Below are 17590 nucleotides of genomic sequence, written 5' to 3'. Positions count from 1 at the left end.
GAGTCAGTGGTTTTCAAAAGAGCAGGAGTCCACAAGAAGCAATTTTTGGGAAATCGATTAAAACTTTTTTTTTTATTTATATTTTTTAAAGAATTTTTCATTAATGTATATACACTCCTGGAAATTGAAATAAGAACACCATGAATTCATTGTCCCAGGAAGGGGAAACTTTATTGACACATTCCTGGGGTCAGATACATCACATGATCACACTGACAGAACCACAGGCACATAGACACAGGCAACGGAGCATGCACAATGTCGGCACTAGTACAGTGTATATCCACCTTTCGCAGCAAAGCAGGCTGCTATTCTCCCATGGAGACGATCGTAGAGATGCTGGATGTAGTCCTGTGGAACGGCTTGCCATGCCATTTCCACCTGGCGCCTCAGTTGGACCAGCGTTCGTGCTGGACGTGCAGACCGCGTGAGACGACGCTTCATCCAGTCCCAAACATGCTCAATGGGGGACAGATCCGGAGATCTTGCTGGCCAGGGTAGTTGACTTACACCTTCTAGAGCACGTTGGGTGGCACGGGATACATGCGGACGTGCATTGTCCTGTTGGAACAGCAAGTTCCCTTGCCGGTCTAGGAATGGTAGAATGATGGGTTCGATGACGGTTTGGATGTACCGTGCACTATTCAGTGTCCCCTCGACGATCACCAGTGGTGTACGGCCAGTGTAGGAGATCGCTCCCCACACCATGATTCCGGGTGCTGGCCCTGTGTGCCTCGGTCGTATGCAGTCCTGATTGTGGCGCTCACCTGCACGGCGCCAAACACGCATACGACCATCATTGGCACCAAGGCAGAAGCGACTCTCATTGCTGAAGACGACACGTCTCCATTCGTCCCTCCATTCACGCCTGTCGCGACACCACTGGAGGCGGGTTGCACGATGTTGGGGCGTGAGCGGAAGATGGCCTAACGGTGTGCGGGACCGTAGCCCAGCTTCATGGAGACGGTTGCGAATGGTCCTCGCCGATACCCCAGGAGCAACAGTGTCCCAAATTTGCTGGGAAGTGGCGGTGCGGTCCCCTACGGCACTGCGTAGGATCCTACGGTCTTGGCGTGCATCCGTGCGTTGCTGCGGTCCGGTCCCAGGTCGATGGGCACGTGCGCCTTCCGCCGACCACTGGCGACAACATCGATGTACTGTGGAGACCTCACGCCTCACGTGTTGAGCAATTCGGCGGTACGTCCACCCGGCCTCCCGCATGCCCACTATACGCCCTCGCTCAAAGTCCGTCAACTGCACATACGGTTCATGTCCACGCTGTCGCGGCATGCTACCAGTGTTAAAGACTGCGATGGAGCTCCGTATGCCACGGCAAACTGGCTGACACTGACGGCGGCGGTGCACAAATGCTGCGCAGCTAGCGCCATTCGACGGCCAACACCGCGGTTCCTGGTGTGTCCGCTGTGCCGTGCATGTGATCATTGCTTGTACAGCCCTCTCGCAGTGTCCGGAGCAAGTATGGTGGGTCTGACACACCGGTGTCAATGTGTTCTTTTTTCCATTTCCAGGAGTGTATTTAACATCTATTGTGAACCTAAATTCAAGAGATTATCTTTTTTGTTTTCACAAAAAAAAGGTTTAAAGTAAGTGGACTTATTCCCTTTTCAAAAACAAAGGAATAATTTGAATAATAACACTTTCTAAGAAAATGTGTTTTTATTTAATGTTGAATTGAATAAATTAACATTGTATCAAAAATAATTACTCATTTGGATTATCAATAAAAAATAATAAAATATATGCATTTTAAGGTTGTATTTTTATATTCAGTCATCGTTAAGCTCTTCATCTTGTGTCGACCATTCACATATTTCTTCATAAAAGAGGATATGCTCCTGAGGGATGTACTTTACCAACTTTTTAATATTTTCAACTTTATTATGGTTGATTGGGCACTTGTTATGGTAAGCCTCGTCTGTTGGTAAGCAAATGTTTCCTGCCTTAGCCAGAGTAAAGTGGTGTACTTTTAACCCATCAATACATTCATAAACTTTTAACACACCAGGACTATATTTTGCACACTGCAACATGAAATACTTTGATATATCAAAATCAATTTTGTCATTTTTTGACACCTTGTTTCCCAAAGATGCAGTCAACTTGATTGTCTTTTTGTAAAATTTTGCCTACCAACCTTTATAATCAGTACTGAACAATTTTTCATGCAGCATGCTGGTAAATTTACATTTTGAACTTGATTCACCTACTTTCATTGCATACTCTGTGGGCGAGTACACACGATCGCTCCGCTTTATATATCTTTTAATTACGCCGAAATTACAGTAACAAGGGAGGAAAGAGTGCCCCCATGTAGGATAATATTGTACAATTTTGTTGAATCTTCCTGTTGCAACCAGACTCGTGATATAACGTGTGACTGTGTAGTTTCGGTTTTTACTACTACAGGAATCTGAAAATAAATGAAACTCCTTGGCGCTGTCCGGTACGTTACTATATATGTAATGATTAAGAAGTGAGAACACTTCATTGGGTCCTTTTCTGCCCGAGCCCTCATGATATAAATGATGTAGTGAGGTTCCCTTTTCACATCATGGATGCAAAACAAGTACATCCATAGTTGTCTCGTGTAAAATACCTCTTGCATTGGAATGTACAGCAAGGGCAAATTCTGCATGTAATCAAAACAAATACGTGCTATGTAATCTCGAATTTGCTGTTACTTCCTTTATTTTGTTGTAGAACTTTTGTGGTCTACACTTATGTACCAACAGCTGTGCGGCTGCCAACACACTTAGCGTTATCATTTAGAAAATTACTTTAAAGTTTTTGATCGAGCTCCACACAAGTAGCACACACATCTTTTTGTGGCTATCCAAATTCATAGCCGAAGTTGTCCTTGTGGTGACGATGATGATGATGATGATGATGATGTCCCATACTCCGAGGAGCATAGGGGGACGATTAGGGAGAGCAGCACTGCCAACTATGCAAGGCCCTAGTGGAGGTGGTTTGCCATTGCCTTCCTCTGACCATAATGGGGATGGATGATCATGATGATAATGATGATGATGATGACACAACTACGCCCAGTCATCTGGAGGCAGGGAAAATCCCTGACCCCCGCCGGGAATCGAACCCGGGGCCCCGTATGCGGGAAGTGAGAACGCTACCGCAATGCCCCAAGTCCTTGTAATACTTCAAATAAAATGAGTAAGTACCTTCATTGTCTGGATACTTTTTGCAAAAGAGTGCGTGCATGATTTTTAGTTAGCTCAGCATTCAAATACTTGATATTTTTCTTTGCATGACGTGTTTCATTTCCTGGGAAAGAGGAAATATGCTCATTTATTTTGTTTTTCCTCAATTTTCTTTTGGAAATTCCCCTACAGCCAGCAAGTCAACAAGTCTTCTCACTCTGTTTTCAGATACGCCATACAAATTGATGAACGCTTTTTTGCAAATAGAATGTCTGTTACCTCCAAGAGTAATGCTGTACAAAACATTGTGGAGTCTGGCCTTTGGAGTATCCTTCCATGGCATTTGGCGATGAACATCATATAAAGTCAGCTGGCTTCATAGGAAAATATCTTATTCTGTTTTAGTTTCAAATTCGTGGAAATTTTTCAAAATTGTTATCTTGTCTTGGTCACTGAATTTTGTAAAACACTTCGTACTGCATCTGAAATCAAACAAAAGCTACTAGTTTTGGCTTTAGTATTTTGTAATTGGTATTTTGTAATTGGTATTTTGTAATTGTTATCTTCATAAATCTGTGGAAATATAAATTTTGTACTGTAGGTTTTTAATTTATTTGCGCTTAAATACATGTGAGACTTTATTTATGCTATGTGCTTGAAGATTAATAATTACAGTAAAATTCATTGATCGATCCCAGTAAATAGAATAAGCCTATATTAAAATTTTGATATATTTATTTTATAGGTTTTAATGAGTGAATATGAAGTGAATGTTTGCCCTGTGTAAATGTGATTTTTATTGTTCTGCTGACCATTATGTTGAAAGCTTATTTTGTATTACATTATATTTTTAATAAGATGTAACCTACATAAAAGTTAGGTTAGAAACTTACCTTCAGTCGGGTCCTGTAGATCTGGCTGCAGTGACTTTCCCAGAATAGCTGACGTGTTCATTTCCCTTTACTTTACACCTTTTAATCTTGATCTGTTTATATTCTTCTGGGATTCATTGACAATTTTTGCATTTTTGAGGTGATTCATTAGTATCACTGTCCGTGTCTGATGCAAATCAACTATAAAACTACACTTAACCAGCTGCTCGAAGAGTTTACTAAAATGGTCACCAGATGGCAGCAGTGTAGTTGTTTTGAAAGGGGCACGAGTCCAGGACTAGTGCCCTTTTCAGAACATTTGACGAACTTGTCGCTTTCCCCTGCCTACATTACGTATCGGACTGATGCCGTTTTCGTGCAAAACGACGAATCTGTCTCTACAGATAACGAATTCGAGCATAACTCAGTATAGCAAAAAATGTGACTCGTGCCCTTTTCAAAATAACCGATTCAATTTTAGTCGACCAGTTCGACAGACAATTGTTCACTTTTTGTATTCACTTTCATTTAACAGTTGCACATCCCGTACCTCGTGCAGTCTCGACATTAAATCGTTCCATAAAATTCTGTCTGCATTGTGACCAGACATTCCCATTACTGTTATTGCCACGATCGTCTCACGGGACACTTCGGATTGTCGGTTACTACAGTTACCGACAGTACGCGACCGTTCTGTCCGGTGTCGAAATGACGACGGTATTCCCGTCTGACGGCAGCGTCACGGTCACCGTTATTTGTGACGGACATTCACGACCGCAGCACATTCGGGCCCTCCGTGCCGTTCCACCTCGGCGAATGGCATACGCACCCGAAATATATGACAAATGTTCTGTGTTGCAGATAAATATTATTCCAGTTTTGGAGACTAATTAAAACATTATATTTTTCTGCCACGCCCTGTATATAAATTTATATTTAAACGTAACAACATTCACTGCTAACCCACCCGTTCGTCATATCGGTATATAATAATTGTCACGCCCGACAGTCGATAGCAGAGTGACGGTGCCGTGTGTCCTCATTTGTAATTGCAAATTCCTGTATTCACTCTTCTTTCTGCGACCATGTCGTCTCCATTTGTACGCGACAACACACTAGAGTGATAAGTTTTCAGTCAAACGGGCCACGACGGTGACTGGCGAGCGGCTAAGTAAGTCGCAGTAAACAGAGCGGGGGGCCGTCGCGAAGGTAAAGTAGAGCTTCTGTCCCCGCAGGTGAGCCGCACCGGGGGAGCGCGGAGAGCTCGCCAGAGAGGCGGCCGAGACTGACGGCCCGGGCCGACGACGCCGTCGCCGTCACCGTGCCACCCGCGCCCGCAGCCGCTGCCGCCGCCGCCGCCGTCTCCGACCCGAACGAAGTCTACCGGCAGGCAGGTGTGTACGCGTAAAAACTTCCCTCACTGCTGTCCGAGTGGCAAAACTTTCTAGTTGTGAACTTCCCCACTGCATGTGTTTTAAGTATATGAGACAAAATTTTTTTAACTAAATGCAATTTTTATGTTTCAAATAACCACAAGTACAGTTTTGAAAAAAGATTTTATTGTTATATTGAAGCCTTATTTTGATACAATTTACATTAGTATTAAGGCACTTACACCGTAATGAAGAACTGACTTCTGATTACCAGTGATTTGTAGATCACCAATTGTCTTGTCTACAACTGTACTTCCACTTCAGTTGTCTAGTCACTTCTAGTATTCTGAAATATTTGTTTGACAAGACCGATTGTCTTTATGGCTCACTACTCCTATGGTCAAAGGTACTACACTTTCACACTTTGACATTTATCTAGAGCGTAGAAATGATAACTGTTTACCGAGTACTATAGTGGTGTAGAGTAAGTTGAGACAAGTAATTTGATATAAACGACAGTGTAGGAAAACGTAGGTCGTAAGTCGCTACTTACTGTAAAAGACACACATTAAGTTGCAGACGGGCTCAAGTAAAACACGAATTATTTTGGATATTACACGATTAGTTTTGCGTGTGCAGCAGCACAGCAGAAGAGCTCAGCAGTATTTTCAGCAAAGCTACACTTCGAGAATGAGGATCTGTGAGTTATGTAAATTTCGTGAACATTTTAGTAACAACATTTCATCTCAAAGTTAGTGAACAGTTCTGCATTTTTCAGTTCAATCAGTTTGTTGAGATAGTTGCATCTCAGCTGGTGGAGACTAATCAGTTAAATTCTTGCAGTTCACGTCATTGTTGTGGCCACGAAACTCGATATATCTTTTGGCATAAACTTTCAGCTTTTATAAGTTTGCAAATATCTTATTTATCAGCAGTCCATATTATACACTTCCCACACTGTGTTGACTTCTTCACTATCTGCAGTTCCGTTTCGTAGCTCGGTCGGTAAGGCCACTGAAAGGTGAGGTTCCAGAATGGAAAACTAGTTCTGCACACAGTTTATATCTGCCAGTTTAATAAACTTATCATTGCTGCAGTTGAATTGTTTGAGGAGATTTGGAGAGTTGATGAAGCTCCATCAGAGTGGCAGTCAGCAGTGGTCTGTCCCCTACACAAAAGAAGAGATAAGAAAAATGTCTACAGCTACTGGGACGTAATACTATTGCGCATTTTGAGTGAGATTCAATTTAAAAGATTCCTGTAATGAACTGACGGTCGTCTCGATACGGAGATTGACGAGTTCTGCGCCGGGTCGAGGAGAGGTTGTTACTGCTCAGAAATACAGAGCCACAGTTCTCAATTTCGAGAAAATGTGTGTCTCGATACACAGAGTTCGGAGTGACTGAAATGTCCAGGAACCTTATACGACAAAAACTCTGAGAAACACAATGTAAAAACTGAAATTCACGATTTCCTCTACGTCTTTTAAATGATATCAGGCAATGGAGAAAGCTGCTAACCTGAGAAAAAAGATGATCGTCAGTTTAGACTTTATCCCAATAGGAAGGAAATATGTCTACTGTTAGAACTTTGCCGATGCCATTTCTGTCAAAGTGACAACATTGTTTGAGAACTCAGAAATGTTGATCACTAATCGACAGCAGTTTGGGTGGTTCTGAACAGGGCGCCAGGTTTGAAGCGGCTGGTAAATTTTTGTTTGTCAGTCGGTGACATTGTTTTGATTTATTTATATTCCGACTATTAAATTTCTCACATTCGGTGTCTGTGGAGCAATTCACTTGTGTGCTCTGCGTGCCAGTCGTGAAAATATTTATTAGAACAGAGAACGTGACGCAGCAACTGTCAGGCGACTTCTGACAGTTCTGTGGAGTAATGAGGCACCAAACGAATCGACACTTCACAGACCTGAGGAAAAGTTTCTCGAGACGGGTTTGACAGCAAACCTTAAAAGTCCTAGGTGGCACTGTCTGGCCGAAGTGAGCGGAACGTCACGGTCGTTCGTGACACTGTGGCCGTTAGCCCGCTGAAAGTAATTCGTCGCCATTCCGAACGTTTGGGCTTAAGCTGTTCTCCAGTACAGAGAATTCTCTGGTACGATCTTCATCACCGACCGCACAAAATTCACTCGGTGCGCCAACCGAATGTGACGGAATACCGGAAGAGACGACAGTTCGTCGACCGGATTTCGAGAGGACGACAAGACGACGACAGCTTCGCAGACAAAATCGTCTCCGTTGATGGAGTACACGTCGGCTTAAATGGTTTTTGAGCGAGCAGAGCTGGGTGTCTGGGTGTCAGAAAATCTTCGCACGATCCGAGAAAGGGAAACGCATCCACATCGAGTAACAATTCGGTCCGGCTTTCGGTCGGGGTTGTTGTCGGCCTCTATTTTTTTGAAGGTGAGGCAGGACGAGCTCTGACTTTCGGCAGAGACCGGTACTGTATGACAGTGAGGGAGTTTTTGTGGCCTCGCTCGGACAGAACGGACACTGAAGAGTCGTAGTTTTGGCAGCACGGTGCCACCTGCCGTACTCCTCGCAAAATAATTCCGTCTCTCCACGAGCGTTTTTCGGATCGCCTCATTTCACACGGCGGCCGCCCAGGTCGTTTGACGTAACTCCTCGTGACTTTTTTCTTCGGGGTCATCTCGAGTCGTCGGTATATTCCACCTCCGAAACGTCTGTGACTCGAAAGAGGAAATTCGACTAGTCATCAGCAAAATTCATGTGCGAGCTTGTCGTGCAGTAACAGTGAATTTCGTGAACAGAGTTCTTGCGTGCGAGCACAGTAGAGGAGATAATAGGCCTCATAATTTTCGTACGTGAAGTGGGAAGACTAGATGAACTTTTTTTTCCATCCCGGATTTTCCATTGTTTTCTATTCATACCAGGTCGGAACAGAAACAATGTAGGAAAAATATGTTGCTACTTACCATAAAGACGACACACGAAGCTGCACGCAGGCACAATTTGGTGCGAGCATCGTGTGTGCGTGTGCTGTGCTCGTTCGTGTTAACACGTGGTGTGTGTTTTTATTTCATTTTCTTATGTAGGCTGTGCCTGAGAGCTTATGTGTAAGTGTGTCTTAATTGTGCCCGTCTACAACTTGACGTGTCGTCTTTATGATAAGTAGCAATGTATCTTTTCCCACATTGTTTTTAACAATAAGTGGTGCTCACCCCTGATCATCTTGTAAACATTTTTGTAAGTAGTTGAGCACTTTGGCTGCTTCACAGTATATTTATTCCTTCATGTAGTTTGTCGTAAATAATTGACTACAGTTTGAGAGGAAAAATGGTGTACATAACTGCAGTACCAGAAGTAAAGTGATGTTCATTTACTCCACGTTGTTGTTGTTGTGGTCTTCAGTCCTGAGACTGGTTTGATGCAGCTCTCCATGCTACTCTATCCTGTGCAAGCTTCTTCATCTCCCAGTACCTACTGCAACCTACATCCTTCTGAATCTGCTTAGTGTATTGATCTCTTGGTCTCCCTCTACGATTTTTACCCTCCACGCTGCCCTCCAATGCTAAATTTGTGATCCCTCGATGCCTCAGAACATGTCCTACCAACCGATCCCTTCTGCTAGTCAAGTTGTGCCACAACCTTCTCTTCTCCCCAATCCTATTCAATACCTCCTCATTAGTTACGTGATCTACCCACCTTATCTTCAGCATTCTTCTGTAGCACCACATTTCGAAAGCTTCTATTCTCTTCTTGTCCAAACTAGTTATCGTCCATGTCTCACTTCCATACATGGCTACACTCCATACAAATACTTTCAGAAACGACTTCCTGACACCTAAATCTATATTCGATGTTAACAAATTTCTCTTCTTGAGAAACGCTTTCCTTGCCATTGCCAGTCTACATTTTATATCCTCTCTACTTCGACCATCATAGGTTATTTTACTCCCTAAACAGCAAAACTCCTTTACTACTTTAAGTGTCTCATTTCCTAATCTAATTCCCTCAGCATCACCCGACTTAGTTTGACTACATTCCATTATCCTCGTTTTGCTTTTGTTGATGTTCATCTTATATCCTCTTTTCAAGACACTGTCCATTCCGTTCAACTGCTCTTCCAAGTCCTTTGCTGTCTCTGACAGAATTACAATGTCATCGGCGAACCTCAAAGTTTTTACTTCTTCTCCATGAATTTTAATACCTACTCCAAATTTTTCTTTTGTTTCCTTTACTGCTTGCTCAATATACAGATTGAATAACATCGGGGAGAGGCTACAACCCTGTCTCACTCCTTTCCCAACCACTGCTTCCCTTTCATGCCCCTCGACTCTTATAACTGCCATCTGGTTTCTGTACAAATTGTAAATAGCCTTTCGCTCCCTGTATTTTACCCCTGCCACCTTCACAATTTGAAAGAGAGTATTCCAGTCAACATTGTCAAAAGCTTTCTCTAAGTCTACAAATGCTAGAAACGTAGGTTTGCCTTTTCTTAATCTTTCTTCCAAGATAAGTCGTAAGGTCAGTATTGCCTCACGTGTTCCAACATTTCTACGGAATCCAAACTGATCTTCCCCGAGGTCGGCTTCTACCAGTTTTTCCATTCGTCTGTAAAGAATTCGCATTAGTATTTTGCAGCTGTGACTTATTAAACTGATAGTTCGGTAACTTTCACATCTGTCAACACCTGCTTTCTTTGGGATTGGAATTATTATATTCTTCTTGAAGTCTGAGGGTATTTCGCCTGTCTCATACATCGTGCTCACCAGATGGTAGAGTTTTGTCATGACTGGCTCTCCTGAGGCCATCAGTAGTTCTAATGGAATGTTGTCTACTCCCGGGGCCTTGTTTTGACTCAGGTCTTTCAGTGCTCTGTCAAACTCTTCACGCAGTATCTTATCTCCCATTTCATCTTCATCTACATCCTCTTCCATTTCCATAATATTGTCCTCAAGTACATCGCCCTTGTATAAACCCTCTATATACTCCTTCCACCTTTCTGCTTTCCCTTCTTTGCTTAGAACTGGGTTTCCATCTGAGCTCTTGATATTCACACAAGTGGTTCTCTTCTCTCCAAAGGTCTCTTTAATTTTCCTGTAGGCAGTATCTATCCTACCCCTAGTGAGACAAGCCTCTACATCCTTACATTTGTCCTCTAACCATCCCTGCTTAGCCATTTTGCACTTCCTGTCGATCTCATTTTTGAGACGTTTGTATTCCTTTTTGCCTGCTTCATTTACTGCATTTTTATATTTTCTCCTTTCATCAATTAAATTCAATATTTCTTCTGTTACCCAAGGATTTCTATTAGCCCGCGTCTTTTTACCTACTTGATCGTCTGCTGCCTTCACCACTTCATCCCTCAGAGCTACCCATTCTTCTTCTACTGTATTTCTTTCCCCCATTCCTGTCAATTGTTCCCTAATGCTCTCCCTGAAACTCTCTACAACCTCTGGTTCTTTCAGTTTATCCAGGTCCCATCTCCTTAAATTCCCACCTTTTTGCAGTTTCTTCAGTTTCAATCTGCAGTTCATAACCAATAGATTGTGGTCAGAATCTACATCTGCCCCAGGAAATGTCTTAGAATTTAAAACCTGGTTCCTAAATCTCTGTCTTACCATTATATAATCTATCTGAAACCTGTCAGTATCTCCAGGCTTCTTCCATGTATACAGCCTCCTTTCATGATTCTTGAACCAAGTGTTAGCTATGATTAATTTATGCTCTGTGCAAAATTCTACAAGGCGGCTTCCTCTTTCATTCCTTCCCCCCAATCCATATTCACCTACTATGTTTCCTTCTCTCCCTTTTCCTACTGACGAATTCCAGTCACCCATGACTATTAAATTTTCGTCTCCCTTCACTACCTGAATAATTTCTTTTATCTCGTCATACATTTCATCTATTTCTTCATTACTCCACGTTAAAGTTGTCTTTAGCACAAAAAGGGTGCACAGTGCTGCAACAAAAAGTTTTGATCGTGTAGCCGAGACAGTGAAGCTAAATTTGAAAACACTTTGAAAAAGTTTCTCCTTGACAACTACTCCTATTCTGTAGAAAAATTTCTATTATTGTAATGTCTGAAAGGTGGTGGGTAGGAATTACTAACTCACATATTCACATCTGTATATTTATTAAAAGAAACTTATAAATGTTCACAATGTAGCCATACGTACAAATTAATTTGCAATGTGACTTTAAATTGACTCGTTCCACGTCATTACTTACATTATATCTCGAAAACGGTCTGCGGAATGTGAAACCGACTGACTGTCTAACCTTAATGTACGAAAACAGACCGTGGAAATGGGTCGAGAAATTAAATTACTAAATAGATTCGAACGAGAAGCAATTGCATAGGATCTTAGAATTTTACTGGCCTGTAGTACAATAAAAAGATTTTACGACGAGAATGCAATTATCGTCGAAGCCGAGTTACGACAGTACAGCCGGGTTATCGACCCCGGAAAATCTTCCGGGGTCTGAGACTCGATCTGTGAGCGTAAAGTTGCAGGCGACCACTAGATATAAAGGGAATGCGGGAAGTTTAAAAATTGGGCAACAGATTGTTTGACGAACTGGTGTGATTAAGATATAACAAATAATATCCCAGAAAAATAGAACCTATATCTTTCTCAGTCAAACAGTCGAAGGGTTAAAAATAGTAACCGATCGAATAGTAGAGGTGTCGAGTTTCCGAAAGGCGCACAAATTACAGAGAGAACTTCTGTAGCTTTCCGACGAATACTTTTCGAAGATACGGCGGGGTCGTGTCGGAGCGAGTGGGCGAGGAGAGGAAGGGTGCGAGCAGTGGGAGGGAGGGTCGGGAAAGTGCGACCGACGTCCCGGAGGGATGGGCGTCGAGCGCTCGGGGTGGGAGCGCGGAGCGGCCGCCGCCGACCGTGGCCGCGACCCGTGACCTGCAGCGCACGGATCGGGGACGGAGGCCGCGGGAGAGGGGCGAGTGCAGTGGGGGAGGGCCGCGGAGGCGGATGCCGGGAGGATTACGGGAACGACAGACGTGTCGCAACTTCGACTCCCGTTTACGGTAATTCGAAGAAAGTGGTGTCGGGTCGTGAGGTAGCGAGCGAAACGGAGCACGTCCCGAACGGTAGAGTGTCCTGCCGCCGGCCGGCTGCAGTGTGGCGGCGGTCTCCAGTTCGGTTTATCGGTTGGTCACGTTTTCCGTCCACGTAAAGTACTCCGATAGGGTAGGAAGAGTCCAAAATGGGATCGGAGGCGAACTTACTTCCACGGTACGTGTGCCGATAACTAAAATTGTGACTGCGAGTCCGTAGTGCGTGCAGTACTAGCCTCCTGCACCGTCTCGCAATTTGTCGGCTTTCAAAGTATTCTAATAGTAACGAACAGGTCGCAGTACGTGCACACGTTCGTACTACGAGGATAATTTATTCCACTTTAAATTGGAGTATCACGTTCCTACTCAGTCTCACGGTACTCGCACTACAGTTACAGTCCCTCATTTATCGTGAGCTCGTGCAATTTTACAATTGCCGATTCCTCGCTTTTTGTTATATAAGAATTCCTCCGATTCGGAGTTTGTCCCGAGCTTCAGAAGTCTCACTTCCTCGTGTGATGACTCCGGTGCAACTTTCTATAATTTTCTGCTACATACTCTACTGTGACGTGCGAATGTGGGCAGTGCCGGCACTCGGGCTCGGCCCCGCGGGCGCGCTCCGCCTCGACCGACCCGCGCCTTCTGGAATTGAGGGGCAGCGGGCAGCCTGTCACCGATTCCGCTGCCCTGCGGTGGAGAGGTGTGAGGACAGCTCGGATCGTTCGAGTACGGGGTCCGTGTCTGTACCCTTGCAATCTAATTGAACAGTTTTAGTTGAAACAATTTTATTCTGTCAGATTTTTTCTGCGCCATTAACAATAAAAATTAATGTAGCAAATGTGTTTGCACTGGAAAGAATTAACTGGGAATTCCAGTTTGTTAACAATTTTTCAAGGAAACTGAGAGTCGTGTGCTGCACAGAGAAAATTATGTCGATTGTTTTCAGCTTTCCGGTCGAGCGGAAAGAAATTGTGCCGTGGCCTTTATTACGAATTTGAGGAACGAGAATCCGAATGCGGTAGGGGTGGGCTGCGGAGGTGAAGACGGAGTTTATCGGTCCTTCTCCTTCTGTCAGGGAATTGGGTTAAAGTATTCAAATATTGTGTAGTACTGCCCCTCCTCCATTGTGTACGGGGCTCAGAGAAGTACGAACTGACACTTGCGCAATTTGGAACGGTGTAGGAACTGGTAGGGAAGGGATGTTTTTAAAACTCTACGTAGTTTACCACGAGCACTCTGAGACACTTTCACTCTACTGCATATTTTTTTCCCATCCGTCTGTAATAACGCTGTTTTTTTATTTGTTATGCTTTTTACTGGAGTGTTTACAGTACGAGTATTTGGACGGAGGTTTTATTTATTTATGTAACCTGATCTGATTAGGGCCGTAAGGCTGTCACTTACGTCGGACCAGAATTTTAAGCTTCTTTCTCTGTATTTAGTGGTGCCAAAATGTATAAGACACATAGACACACAATGTTTACATTGATTGAGTAAAACAAAAGAGAAATTTACATCGGTTAAGTGTTTTAAGGGCTGCAATTTAGGACTTTACATGTTGTCTGTCCTAATGTGGCTTCGTGTGTTACATAGATACTTCCTATTAAGTAATGTCAATACTATTTTGTTACTTTACCACGACCTATTATAAACTGACAGTCCTTTGTGGAAAGACTGTCATCTTCTGAAGTTTTGCTTAATATTTCACTTCGTACTTTCCCCATTATACACAGTTGTTGCAGTGTAGCACCACTGGAGTGCGTAACTCGTCTTTGGAATTTTCGTACTCTATAACAATTTTTTGCAAAATACTAATTTTAATACATTCCTTGAATTTTTATGATTTTGCTGAGAATAATATTTTTTTGAAGTGCACAATGAAGCAGAAGCCAATTTTGTTGATTGTACTTTATTTTAGCCTTGTTAAAACTGATTTTCAGGTCTACTTTCAAACTTGTGATATCAAGTTGTTCTATTTGAAGCATTATCTTCTACACGTACACGTACGTACGTACTCCGCAAGCCACCGTGCGGTGCGTGGCAGAGGGTACCCTGTTGTACAACTAGTCATTTCCTTTTCTGTTCCACTCAGAGATAGAGCGAGGGAAAAACGACTGTGTGTGTGCCTCTGTACGAGCCCTAATTTTTCGTATCTTATCTCCGTGGTCCTTACGCGAAATGCGTGTCGGTGGAAGTGGGATCGTTCTGCAGTCAGCTTCGAATACCCGTTTTCTAAACTTTCTCAGTATTGTTTGTGAAAACGAATGTCTTCTTCCCTCTAGGAATTCCCATCTGAGCTCCCAAATCGTATCTATAATACTCGTGTGCCGATTGAACCTACCAGTAACAAATCTAGCGGGTTGCCTCTGAATTGCTTCTTTCAATCCGACCTGGTGTGGACCTCAATCACTCGAGCAGTACTCGAAAAAAGTTCGTACTAGCATCCTATATGCAATCTCCTTTACACACGAACCACACTTTCCTAAAATTCTTCCAATAAATCGAAGTCGACTGTTCGCCTTCCCTACCACAATTGTCACATCCTCGTTCCGTTTCGTATCGCTTCGCAGTGTTATGCCCAGATGTACGAGTGACGTGACTGTGTCACGTGGGATACTACTAATGCTGTATCTGAAAATTACGGCTTTATTTTTCCAACATTAGCCTACATTAGCCTACGTTTTTCGACTTTAAGAGCAGCTGCCATTAGTCACAGCAACTAGAAATTTTGTGCAAGTCATCCCGTATCCTCCTGCAGTCTCTCAAGTTTGACATCGTCCCACACGCCACAGCACTGTCAGTGAACGACTGCAGATTGCTGTCCATCCTGCCTGCCAGATCATTTACATGTACAGAGAATAGCGACGGTCCTGTCACACTTCACCACGGGCCAAACAATAAAATGTCATTTGCAAAGTGAAGCTGGTTCAGACTTGTTACATTAACATGTAATCCTCCTCCTTCTTTCTGCTTTAGACACCTGGAAATATCCCCTAGTACTGTTAAGAACAGTTTTGGTTGTAAGGAATCTCCTTGGCTGACACCTCTTGCTGCCCTTTCTCAAAATCCTGCTGTGGCACAATGTAATCTCTAGCACCGAAGGCTGCTGTTGCAGAGATTTTGCTGAGGCTAACGGAGTGTAGTCGCAGTAAATCGTTCGGTGCCGAGCAAATTAGCTTATAAATCGGCGAAATAATTGACGGTCGAAGTTGAGAGGATGTAAAATGTAGACTGACTGTACCGAGAAAAGCATTGCTGAAACTGAGAATAATTTTTGTGTCAGGAAGTTTTCCCTGAAGGTATTTATTTGGAGTGTCGCCTCGTACAGAAGTTAAATGTGGACAGTAAGCACTTCGAACTAGAAGAGAATAGAAACTTATGAAGAATGCTAAGGAGTAGGGGTGTAGATCGAATTATAAATGTGGAGACACTGAATCGAATTGCAGAAAAAGAAATTTGCGCTCAATTTGACTAAAAGAACGGATCGGTTGTTAGGATACATTGTGAAGTGTCGAGCAGCCACAAGTTTTGGTAACGGATGGAAGTATGTGGAATAAAATTTGTAAAGGCGGACTGAGGCTCGTGTGTAGTTAGAAGGTGTAAAAGTGTGTCTTGCAGAGGCAAGAGGTATACAATGGGTACACTGGCTCCTAGAGCTGCGGCAGACCAGTCTTCGGACTGAAAAGAACAACAACAACAACAACAACAACAACAATTCAAAATGTCTCTCAAATCCTTTTGTTCCTAGACATTCTGCTAATTAATACTCATTGCTCTGTCGTGTTATTGGTTATTAACTGCTTCACATTTGTGAGAGATAATGTTGTTCATCAAAAGCATTACTTTCCATTCAGTTGTGAACATTTTGAGAGTGTCAAGTCATTCGTGTATTTGGAGGTAATAGTAAAAAATGGCACAAAATGACACTGACCCACAAAATCTGTATCCGATAGGGCAAATGGAAGGCTCGACACAGTGCACAGTAGGTCTGGTTCTGGGAGAATGTAGTGCTTCTCTAAAGGAGGCCATTCACGAGATGTCAAAGTGACCAGTTCTGTAGTAATGTTCCGACGCTTCATTTGACGAGCGTAAAATGAATTTGGAGACACCGTGCTACGATTGTAAGAGATGGGTTTAGCCTATACGAAGGTGTAACGGCAGTTCCAGGGGAGCTCAAACGGGAATCTCGGGAAGAAAGGGAGTGTGCTTCTCACCTCGTTGTTGTGTGGCACAAATTAAACACACAAATATTTAGGGAACACTGTATTTGAAGAAGACTTTGCAAAAGTTACACTGCTGCTGTCGTGTACCACAAATAACTATCGTGAGGGTAAGATAAGAGGGATTATCGGGGGCGCAGCGGAACAGGGGCAGTCGACCGATAATATCGGTGCAATATACTGTCCGCTGCGTACTGTACAGTGGCTTGTAGGTTATCGGTGTTGATGTAACTGTACCTGTAGATGTCTATTAACAGCTGCACTCGGTGAATGTCTGGACCGAGTATGGAGATATACTGCAGTTCGTTTGATCGATTCTCACTGACGTGTAACGGATGCTCTTCTCCGAATTGTTTGTATAGTTACCTTTGACATCTGTGTGATATGAAGTGAGTGAATTTATTTGGTATTTTATACTGCACTAAAAGGAGCAGCAATTAACGACACAGAATTTTATCGAGAAAGAAGTACGTCTGGAAAAAAGTAGGGTGGCCGTACGGCGAGTATAGTTTCAGATAATGTAAAGTGATGAAACACACAATGTAGTTTCCGGTAGTCGAGGAGGACACGGCACGTATTCTCTTCAGCAAAACCAGTTGTGCAATAACGTTGTCGTTATTAACAGAAAGAAAGAAAGAGCTATTTTGCTCAGAATTAAATGGACGAGTAAAGAACTGGTCAGGTACTAAGTTTGAAGTGTCATCTCATACGGGGCTGAGATGCGGTCGATAGCGGAAGAGGGTGAAAATACGAGGGTGTGCTGAAAAGTAGTAGCACTGAACTTTATATCTGAAAACTCTTAAAGATTTCTAAATGAAATGAATTTTGGTTCTCAATATTTACCCAACAAAAAAAGTTTCTGTGAAGTTAATGGATTACGTCTG

At 43.1% G+C, this 17590-nt stretch overlaps 1 protein-coding gene across 1 annotated transcript in view; it reads left to right on the top strand.

The window, feature by feature from the left end:
• LOC126109687 (plectin-like) overlaps positions 1-17590 on the top strand; it is a 247037-nt gene that overhangs the window by 21808 nt on the left and 207639 nt on the right. The window contains exon 4 of the mRNA XM_049914737.1: positions 5287-5445. Within this exon, the coding sequence (XP_049770694.1) occupies positions 5287-5445 (159 nt within the window). The remainder of the gene's footprint in view (positions 1-5286; positions 5446-17590) is intronic.

The sequence above is a fragment of the Schistocerca cancellata genome, chromosome 12 (genome assembly GCF_023864275.1).
Source record: "Schistocerca cancellata isolate TAMUIC-IGC-003103 chromosome 12, iqSchCanc2.1, whole genome shotgun sequence".
NCBI lineage: Eukaryota > Metazoa > Arthropoda > Insecta > Orthoptera > Acrididae > Schistocerca > Schistocerca cancellata.
Note: the sequence above shows the minus strand (reverse complement) of the source record. Positions and strands in the feature narration are given on the sequence as shown.